Here is an 11,721-nt window from a genome sequence, read left to right on the forward strand (position 1 = left end):
GAAATTAAAACGCCAGTAGGTGCCAGTAGTGAGCGTTTAATGAGTGAGTAATTGAGTCGTTCATTCAAACAATTCGTTCAAACTGCTGATTCATCAGATTTTTATGCATGGGCTAATGAAACTTTGACTCTTGAAACCGATTCGTTCAAAACACGGAATCAATCAGCAATGAATCGGCTGTTTGCTGTGAGGTGCGCTGTGTTCCCGCCTAAAATGTAAGTGACCTAATATTATTGTATTTGCTTATTGAACTGTTTATAGAACTATTAAACAGTCGTAATGGTGAAAACGTTGTGTGATGTTGCCTAACGAACTGTATTTTAAATATTAAAACAGCCCCGACCCAATTTAAACTCTTAACATCGAGAAGTATTCTAGCTGCCCTACTACAACACGAACCAAAGAGTTGTACTTTGCCAATAAAATCAACTACACTGATTTTCAAAACACATTTGTTAATGTTTTCTGTACAAACCTACAGAATTCATGATTTCAAGAGAAATGTTACATAGTAATGCCCACAAAAATGGTTGTTCTCATACCACCGTTGAGTGTTGATATATATGTTATGAGCAGGATTCAGCCGTCTTGCTAACTGAAGGTGTGTCTGTGTTTACAGAGGCATCTGTGGCACATGGATTATTAATATCTGGAAGAGGTAGAGAAATAAAAAAAAAAATGCCATCCAAAGTGAGAATTAGAGATTTATACACATTCTGCTAGCTGTAAAAACAGTTACGTTTTTATATAGCATAAAGTAGGGAAACATCCCAGTTACTTTCAACAAGTTTACCAGCCATCACTTTTTATTTATGTAATAGCAATAGTTTTATTTATATAATGTATAGAATATACTGGTATGTATAGCAAATAATTGTGCAGACAGACAGAAAACAAGAAGCATTTAAAATATTCTTTCAGACACCTTTAACAATGTGAGATCATTTTTAGAAGACCATTAATTGGTCTTCAAATTTTTTTTTGTAGACATCAGGGCACAGCTTCAAATGGGTGAGCAATTAGCAATATATAATATCAAAATAAAAAGAGAAAACACAATTGTTTTTCATGCGATTCATAAAATGCATCTATCAAGAAAATTATAACTGCCTCCATATATTATTAAAGATTATAAATAAAGGAGATATTAATATGCTCTATGTAGCAAGGAGTGATGTACACATACAATTTGTACATATTAGCCCTTACTGTGCTATTTAGACATATTTTTATTAGATTGTACTACATCACTGGCTATGACAATACTGGAACTTAATTTGGAATTGAAGAAAAGCGTGTTGATAGTCAGTCTACCACACAAAAGCAAAATTTGAGACATAAGTGGCAACCCTCCCCTATTAAAGTAAATAAATGGCGTTTGCCCTCCTTAATAAGTTCACTGCAGTGGCAAACATGATTGATTGCCAATTAAGCCTAAAAATTAAACATAACTCACACTGACTGAGGAATCTGCTGAGCGGAGCATAGCAAAGCATTGAGTGGAAGTAATGAAAGCTGATCCGGGAAAAAAACAACTTTGCTTTACACACAAAGTTATGTATCCATAGGAATACATTGTATGCTCATATTTATGGTGATAATCATTCACAATTTGATCTTATTGATGTTAATGAGTTCACCTCCGTTGATTTGCCTCATCTGTTCATTATGCACTAAATGATAATGTGTTTCATATAATATACTTATTCACATAAAGATCTTCTTTAAAGCATATCGGTCATTTTTACATTACTGTACCATCATGACTTTTTAAGCTAATCCATCATTTCTTGTGTTATTACAAATACACATATTTGAAAAAATAAAAATGTAGCTATGAGGTAATGTAAGACTATACAATATATACACAGTACTCTGACCGACATCAAATGAAGAGCAGTTCCATACTGATTCAGACTAGTACAAAAACACCTTGAAGCATAATGTTGTGCTGTTCGTTAAACTGAATCAATGAACCCGTCATTAATAAACTGGGTTTAAACCGTCACCCAAAGGCATTCAGACTATAGACTGCAAAGTCTGACAAGCCTGTTCCCAGAGCCGTGTTGCTTAGATTTACTTTTATTTGGTGTAATCCTTAAACTTAATCCTCTCAGGATCCTACAAAAGAAGATTACACTACAGAGTGAAATAATAACATTTTTGAGGGCTCTTTACATTGCTTTGATACTCATAGCTCACCAATGTGATAATCTATTGCAGTAGACCTTCTTTTAATTTCCTCTTAGATGAAGGGGTTCAAATGTTTAGAATTGTCTTTCGCCATCTTTGATTCGTCCTTGTCAGGCCTGGAGTCGTTTGAGGTGCATTTTGGTCCTCCTATGAATGAAATGTGTGCCTTGATTGTGCTTAAAATGAAGTTTGCTATTTTAAGAAGATTTTAAATCAACAAAAAATAAATAATAGAAGCAAGCGTTTGGACCTGAAAACGTGTTTGTTGAAAACAAGTGTCCTTTGTGTGGAAATTCTTCATTCTTTTTGTTCTGAAAAATTTGATTTGAAGCATAAAATTAATCTTATTCTACTACATGAAAATGTCATAACCAAACCAGTCAGTATCGTTGTCTTATGTGCTGAATATTTGAACTCTGAGGTGAGTCTTGAGATGCGATTATATCCATGGAAACAGTAGTAGTACAGGCAAACAGAAGGTCAGAAAGGTCAGGCTTGTATGACTAGCGCATCCCTTTAACGACTCCTGATTGGTCTCATCGGGGCTTTGGGAATCAGAGGCAGCTGCTGATTGGCTACGACTGGAGCACATCTCATACAGGTTTCCAGAAAACTGCATCTTTTTGGACTCTTGTCTCAGAGACTCCCACACCACAGCAGCCTCCTCAGGGCAGCCGGCCATGGCCACATTTGCACAGTCATGAAAATCATCCCAGGATCTGCAACAGACACAAGCATAAGGTTAAATGTTCTGGATAATTAATAACTAATCTACAAGCTAATGAGTGAGAAGCATAAATAACAAGCATAAATAATTAAAGCATAAATAACGATGAACAGGTAAAACACGAGTGAAAATATTTTTGTGAAAGCAAAAAGCTTGATGCAAGGATACAGAACAATAATTCTGTAACATTTTTTCCTGCCATTTTTTTATATTTCTTTGACAATAGCATTCTGTAATAATAAAAAAATTATAGTGGTGGAAATTTGCAATTTTTTTTTAGCATTTTATGTACCCAAAAAATACACAATTAAAAATATTTTCACACTTTTTTTTCATAATAAGACAAAATTACAGCCTGTTCTAAGATAAATAAAAATATTCTGTTCAGATTTTCCTTTGTTTTCTTCACACATCTCATCTCATATTTTCATCTTGCTCTTCTCTGGCCTGTTGTCTCCTTGGTAACCAAGTACACCAATTTTTGATAAAACATCATTATTATTCAAATCATCAAAATTATTGATAGTGATGGAAATAACATAACAACTGATGGACAGTAAATCATCGTTAATGATTATTTTACTCTTTGTTAAATTATCATCGTGGTAACACTTTATTTTAAGGACCAATTCTCACTACTAACAAGTTGCTTAAAGGGGTCATATGATGCGATTTCAATTTTTCCTTTGTCTTTGGAGTGTTACAAGCTCTTGGTGCATAAAGAAGATCTGTAAAGTTGCAAAGACTAAAGTCTCAAATCCAAAGAGATATTCTTTATAAAAGTTTAATGTTCTTTTTAGCAACATCATATGACCCCTTTAATAGCATACATATCACTAGCATATTGGCTGTTTATTAGTAATTATAAAGCACATATTAATGCCTTATTCCGCATGGCCATATTTTAGATCCCTTAATCCTACCACATACCTAAACTTAACAACTACCTTATTAACTATTAATTAGCAAATCTGGAGTTTATTGAGGGGAAAACTCTTAGTTAATAGTGAATATGTGTTTCCTATTCTAAAGTTTTACCATCAAAGTTTTTCAAATGTAATTTTTTGTAATATTCGTTTTTTTTAATGATGGATTTTCATGTTTTAACACTAAAAGTCTGAGTAAAACAATCTACACACAAAAAGTAGCAGAAATAAATGATGTAGGCAAAAAGTAAGAGTTCCCAAGAGTTTCACAAGTTTCATTTTTGACCTTCGTATAACAAAAAGAAAAAAAAAATCTGTTTTGATAAAACTCAACCTCAGGGACATAAAAGTTCCCACTGAAGAAACACCCTTTTAAGTTAAAACCCCGGTTCTTAAATAGACTGAAGCGCAGCAAGACTGTTACCTATTAAACAGTGATGTATTGTGTGCGGTTAGTGGAAGTCTGTCCTTCAACGCCACAAATGTCCTTCACTACCAATTCTTTTCTTAAATGTTCCTCACAGATCTCTGGCTTAAGCCTGACACTTTGCAATCTGGTGGGAGAATGTTGCTGTTCCAAAAGATCCCCTGACAGATGATCAGATACATATCCCGAGAACCCGTGTGTGAACGTGTGCAAGATCGTGCATACCTGTGTTTATGCATATGTGCACGCGAACAGTGAGCTCAGTGGAGGTTTTAATTGGTACCTGGAGGAATAACGCTAGCTGTGTTAAAGTAAGCACCGTCTTCATTGCCTGCATGTGTATGCCTTGAATGCTAAACGCAGGACCATATAAGGCTGTTGCGTGGATCATGATTCATTCAGTAAATGGGTGATGTGTAACGGATTGAGTCTGACTGGAGGATATACAGGAGGCTGTTCTTTAACAACATCATGCTGCTACACAATGAATACTTAAAGAGCTCCTGCAGCTACAGGGTGTGACATAATATAAAGTCATATCATAGATCCGTGATCTATGATGGGGCAGATGGGAAAAGACAGACAGGGAAATAGAGAGAGAGAGATCTAGTCTTCAATTAGAATATCCAGCACTTGGGAGAAACGGAAAGATGAGTGAGCTGATTAAGAAATGCAGAAAAGAGTAGAAGGGAGCAACAGAAAATGAGATGAAAGGCAATGTAGGGAGATAGAATGAATGAGGTGTCATATCAGTGAACTGTGATACTCTATATCACATTCTCTCTGTGACAACACAATGAATGGTGTACAGCAAATAATCCTGTGGTGTGAGCGAGGCATTTAATGTGGCTATACAGAGCAGTAAATGTGTTGGTGGGTCATTCCTGTTACGCGGGACCCTTTGACCTCTGTAACATATCAAAATATGAATATGCTGATGTTTTATTTGGACAATATTAGTATAAAAAAGTATGCCAGACTTTCAGAAATATGCTCTGGCAAAGCTTTAACTCGGACTAATGTTAAAATAAAATTTAATGTCACTATTTACACAATGGGAACAAAATGAAGAGGATGGAACCTAGGATGGAAAACAGGAAAATCAAAGTTGGCACACCACAGCTCCAAAAGTAGAAAAATATTTAATTATGTTCTCATCTAGGATGGAAATAAAAAGCTAAAATTCGCCCTTGAGTGTTAGTTATAATTCATGATGATTTCTGCTATTTTGTCGAACAGGACGGAGTGTCCTGTGTTGTCAAATAAACCACAAAACATCACAATTTGTCAAATCCATTGTTAAAGCATGTGCTGTTTTACCACTAAAAATAATTAAAAATTAACTCCTATGATCACTATTGTGATATTTTGATAAAAGAAAATGATGATTTCCATTTTTTTTTTTTTTAATATGAGACTAATATTTTATGCATTATATTAAGATGTATGATGGAGATGTGGAAATGTTCTGGTAAAACAAAACCCAGTTAAAAATGAATCTGAATCTGTTCTTTTCATTAGTGTATTCATGTGGAAATATTTACTACCTTTCAAAAGTTTGGGTAAGAGGTTTTTTTAATGTTTTTGAAATGAGCATCTTATGCTCAACAAGGCTGCATTGATTTAAGTAAGAATACAGTAAAACAGTGATATTATGAAATATTATTACAATTTAAAATAATTTTCTATTTGGATATTTTTTAAGTGTAAATGTCACATTTTAAATGTATTCCTGTGATGGCAAAACTGAATTTTCTGCACCCATTATTGTGTAACAATGTTAAAGTATTTACTGTCACTTTTGATCATTTGAATGCATCCTTGCTGAATAAAAGCATTCATTTCATTCAAAAATATAATTTTGAACAGTAGTGTATATGTACAGTATATACAGTGATGCTTGTGTTGTTCCAGGTTTTTTCCTTACTTGCAAATAGAGTCGATCTCCTGCGTATCCTCGTCTTTTTGGGAGCTGACAGACAGACTGTCTCCTAGGGCAAGCAGACACTGGGCAAACCCTTTATAGATGGAGCTGCACTTCTTTGTGGTTGCAGCAGAACATGGACTAGGGACAAGCACTAGAACAAATATAGACAAACAATTAACAAAATTAATTTAAACTTAAAAATAAATTCAGTGATTGTAACTTAAGATGTAAGATTAAAGGTACTTCACCCAAAAATTATCATCATTTACTCACCCTTGTGTCGTTCCAAACCGGTATGCATTTATTTCTTGTTTTGAACACAATTCAGAATTTTGGTAGCCAAACAGTTGATGGTAGCCACTGACTTCAGTAGTACTTTTCTCCGTACTTTGGAAGTCGATGGGTACCGTCAACTGTTTGGTTACAAACATTCTTCAAAATATCTTCTTTTGTGTGTAACTTGAGGTTGAGTAAATGACAGAATTTTCAGTTTTGGCTAAACTATCCCTTTAAATAAGTATTTTTTCAAAAGCTCAAATACAAATGAGACTTTTATAAATAAATAAAAATACACTCATTCCCCAAAACATAGGCAAGGTCATAAACAGACCAGCAGGGTGGCATTGAATGGCTTTCACTACATCCTTTACAGACCTGACGAGAAAACACTCACAGCAATACACAAAAGCCTTCAGTGCCACCACTGCTGGATTTGTGGGGGTCTTGGTTATTTATAAATTGTTTATAAAGAGTATAGTTCTACATTTCATTGTTAGAACAGAACACAGGGTAATAGATCTCTAACCTTGAGGATATGAGAGAAAAATTCAATAGAAATGCTCTGAGCTGTCATGTGTTAGGAGTTCCAGACGCTTGCTTATCTACACTTTTTTTTTTTTTTTTACCAAAGCTACCAAAGTTTAACAGGGAATGTTTGGCTAACGTTCAGACAAGGTTCTCTCAAACTAATGAAAAAACATTCTTCCAGTTATGTTAATAGAACACCTGTTCAAAAAGTTATCTGGCCTTTAAATTGTTCTCAAAACATTAGCACAAAAACATTATCTATACATCATTCATGTTTTATTTCTGAAACCTTTTAGTTAGACATTTGTGTAACATTTTTTAAATGTTATGTCCCCATAATTAAGTAAGGTTCCAATAATTTTTGCAAAATGATAGAATGGTAACACTGGCATAACCAAGAAAAAAACATTTTTAAAAATGGACATTTTGAACGTTCCGAGAACATTCAGAATTTTTTTTTTTCATAACTTGATGGGAACATTAGCTAAATGTTTTTAGAACATATTTTTGTTGGATGGGTTTGTGCATGTGCCAGCGTTCTCCCAACCACCATTGCTCCTTGTTGTCTCTCAATCTCTATAACCTATACCTATTGACAATAAAACCCAAAGATGGAAGTAACGCTCAACCTAAGAGAGATATGCAGGAGGATCTTAATTGGGTCAGACAGCAAATCACCAGCACTCTCCTAATTCCCTTGAGGAAATGAATGATTAATATTTGATAGGATAGAGTTTTCTCTCTCTCTTCCTCCCATCCACGTACCCCCGCTAGCTTTATTCCCACACTGCTGCAAACCTATTGATTTTCAGCTATGTTTTTGCAGTGAGGTCTAAGGATTATTGGTTTCACTCATCCCCATCAACATTTAATGAAGATCTGGAGAAGGAGAGAAAACCAAGGCATACATTAGAGGAGGAGAAGACAAAGAACTCTTTCACAATCACTGAAGCATTGCACGAAAATGGAAATGACTGAAGAAATCAGAAAGACTTGATGAGTGCTTTGATGATGCCAAAGGGGAAATTTAGACAACCATCACTCAATACGACACTCAATAGAACTATCAATACTAAAATTATAAGGGATAATGTAAAACAAGTTGGCTACTATCGCAAAATGTAAAAAAAAAAAGTTTATCTTGCTTACATGGTTACTCACCAAATAAATATGTGGACATGATGTATTGATTTGAGATTAAATTATTTAATATTTTTATCTCTGTATATTACCTGAAAGATTCCTCAAAAAAAAAAAAAGAAGAAAAAAAAGTCCATTACTAAAATCGGCCTAGCAAAAAGACGAACACTGCAACAATATTACAGTAATATACTAAAGCTGAGTTTAATGAGTACAGTGAGTATGACGAAAAATTTGACCACTGAATAATGCGATTGACCAATCAGAATCAAGTATTCCAGAGAGCAACATACACACAAAAGTTTTATGTTACTATTATTATGGACATAAGCTAACATAAACTAACAATGGCCAGTTGTATTTTTTTTAACTAACATTAACAACTATTAATAAATACTGTAACAAATGTATTGCTCTTTGTTAGTTAATGCTAGTTAATGAATGAACCATTCCAGAAACATTTACATGCAGTACAGACCACACCACATACAAACAACAAACCTGAGCAGCCTGGGAGGACAATTAAATAATCTAAGATATTATTTTATTTTTATTTTTTATTTTTTTATTTTATATAACTAATTACATTCATATAAAATTTATACTCCAGATTAAATATTAATATTATATGTGACCCTGGACCACAAGGGTCAGTTTTTTGAAATTGAGATTTATACATCATCTGAATGAATAAGCTTTCCATTGATATATGGTTTATTAGGATAGGACAATATTTGGCCGAGATACAACTATTATTATGGACATAAGCTAACATAAACTAACAATGGCCAGTTGTATTTTTTTTAACTAACATTAACAACTATTAATAAATACTGTAACAAATGTATTGCTCTTTGTTAGTTAATGCTAGTTAATGAATGAACCATTCCAGAAACATTTACATGCAGTACAGACCACACCACATACAAACAACAAACCTGAGCAGCCTGGGAGGACAATTAAATAATCTAAGAAGTGGATATGACCAAAAAGTCTCATCGGATCAAAACGGAGACAAGAACTTACTGTGTCAAATTACATATCTCTGAATTTGTATCTTTGGCCGATGCTCAAGCATGTTGAAGAGTAGTCTGTACCACTGCCTGCATTAGTAAAGTTATTACTGATGTTGTGTAATCCAAGCTCTGATATATCTGAGTGCTGTCCACCCACACACAGCGTGATCTGGCCTGGCCCATTCAGCTCAGTGAGAATTTTTAATCTGTGGTGCCAGAGATCCACGGGGAGTCCATAGGGTTCTTAAATAAATAAATAATATAAAACAGGGCACTTGCATGAGAGGGCACTGCAGAGAGTGAATGAGAAAGAAAAGAGAAACTGGGAAAGGAATAAAAAAACAGGCAGCATTTGAACTGGGTGTATCAATTTCAAATTAAATATGCTAGTATTAATCATATAAAATAATTAAATATATTTATACCTTTAAAGTTGTCCAAATGAAGTTCTTAGCAATGCATATTACTAATCAAAAATTAAGTTTTTATATATTTACGGTAGGAAATTTACAAAATATCTTCATGGAACATGATCTTTTCTTAATATCCTAATGATTTTTGGCATAAAAGAAAAATCGATCATTTTGACCCATACAATGTTTTTTTGGCTATTGCTACAAATATACCCAAGCGACTTAAGACTGGTTTTGTGCTCCAGGGTCACATATTATAATATTAATTGTATAGTAAGTTTTAGGTCTCTTTAAGCTTCAAAATTAATATAACCTACTCCAAGAGAGAATATATGATATAACACAGCTACTTAAATGCGCAATACAGTTCATGCAATATAAATAGTTCACTCTAGTTGTAGAAATCACCATACAGATACTCAGACCATTACACAATGCATAATCAAGCACTGTAACGTCATCCCTTTAAGGAGCATGTTATGAAACCTTGAAACAAAAACGTCATAATAAATAATGTGGAGCGTTAAGAGCGCTTAGAGCAAAACAGTTGCATAATTTCCTGTCCCTAGCGTGACTCAGACACGAGTTAGAAAAATAGTACTATCTATCTATCTATCTATCTATCTATCTATCGACTAAGTACTATTGACTTATTGACTTCAAACCTTAAATTCATTACAGATTAAAGATGCTGAATTCAGATGACCTGTGGAGTATAAGATGGGCAAGTGATGATGGAGATTTAGGACACATATGTGCCCATCTTCTATTCATGAGGTTGAATATGCAAGCTTTAGCCAGACCAATGCTGAGCAAGCAGATTTGCTGCTGAGGTTTGCTACATGTGCCTCTCACAGACATCCCACTGGGAGCACATCAAAATAAATGAAAATCATTTTTATTTGTCGGTTCATGAAGATTTGCATTCACAAACACAGTAGTGCATGTAAATAAGGTTCATTGGTATAAGCAGACATGCAGGCAGGTTGCCAAAGAATTTTGGCCAATTTCTGCTCTTTATGCTCATAGTCAAACCGTTCACGAAGGAATAAGGAAGTAAAGAGGGTGTATATGGAATTTCCGGATGTTCAAATCCTTGTGGAAAACTCAACAAACAACAAAACATGCTTTGAAAAGCTTAGATTGTTAATGATTATTATATGTCCCATTAATGATACTTCTGTACCTAAGAATTTATCTTATTAAGAATTTAATATTTTATTATTATTTTTAGTATTTATCTTTTCCTTTTTTTGTGGGAGCAAATATATACTGTACATATTTTTATCTTTGCCCTGATAAAATTAAATAAAGACATTTGTTGAACCCATACACAGTGCAATATTGAGGGATCAGGACAAAGCTCTGGAAGACAGGTAACACTGATACTTTGTGTGATGTAAGAGACTGCATTGGGCAGAACTCATTAAGACTTTACCACAGTACCTGCTGGGAGCACAGCTCAATCAAAAGCACTAGCAGTACAGCTCTAGACAGACACTTCATTATATACAGCATATGGGTGGTTATGTATTTAAGGGTAATGCCTTTATTTATGGGGATATACAATACAAGTGAACTGACTCAAGCATCTACGTTATTCAAAATATTAAAGCATTTATTTGTGCTTGAACACATGGTTTTACAAAAAGTCTTAAAAATAAAAGTTCCAAAAGGGGGTTTTCACAGTGATGTCATATAGATGAACTATTTTTGGTTCTTCAAAGAACCTTTCAGTGAACGGTTCTTAAAACAAACTTATTTTTTCTCTTAGTGTAAAGAATTTAAATACTTTTTTCTACTATACAGAACCTTTTGTACAATGGAAAGTTTCAATTGATGTTAAAGGTTCTTCATGGAACCACAGATACCAACAAAGAACCTTTATTTTTAAGAATGTAAGGGTCACATAATTAGTAAATTAATTGTAATAATAGCAATAAACAGACACATTACTGACAATCATTCGGAACAGTCTTTATTTTATAATGTTAAACATAATTTACCAGATAACAAGAAACATTGTCACAGTTGGAACGTTCTTATAACACTATTAATATTTGATATGCGTTCTCATAACATTGAGAGAAAACGTTCTTAGAACCACATTCTCGGAACATCCTTACAATGGTTATATATATATAT

At 33.8% G+C, this 11,721-nt stretch overlaps 1 protein-coding gene across 1 annotated transcript in view; it reads right to left on the reverse strand.

Annotated features, from left to right (window-relative positions):
* Nucleotides 1–1,887: 1,887 nt before the first annotated feature.
* LOC107672183 (neuritin-like protein) overlaps nucleotides 1,888–11,721 on the reverse strand; it is a 14,979-nt gene continuing 5,145 nt past the window's right edge. The window contains exons 3-4 of the mRNA XM_016465273.1: nucleotides 6,201–6,351; nucleotides 1,888–2,912 (exon numbers count right to left, since the gene is read on the reverse strand). Coding sequence (XP_016320759.1) covers nucleotides 2,633–2,912; nucleotides 6,201–6,351 — 431 coding nt within the window. The 3' untranslated portion in view covers nucleotides 1,888–2,632. The remainder of the gene's footprint in view (nucleotides 2,913–6,200; nucleotides 6,352–11,721) is intronic.

Source organism: Sinocyclocheilus anshuiensis, unplaced genomic scaffold (genome assembly GCF_001515605.1).
Source record: "Sinocyclocheilus anshuiensis isolate Anshui unplaced genomic scaffold, SAMN03320099.WGS_v1.1 scaffold997, whole genome shotgun sequence".
Taxonomy (NCBI): domain Eukaryota; kingdom Metazoa; phylum Chordata; class Actinopteri; order Cypriniformes; family Cyprinidae; genus Sinocyclocheilus; species Sinocyclocheilus anshuiensis.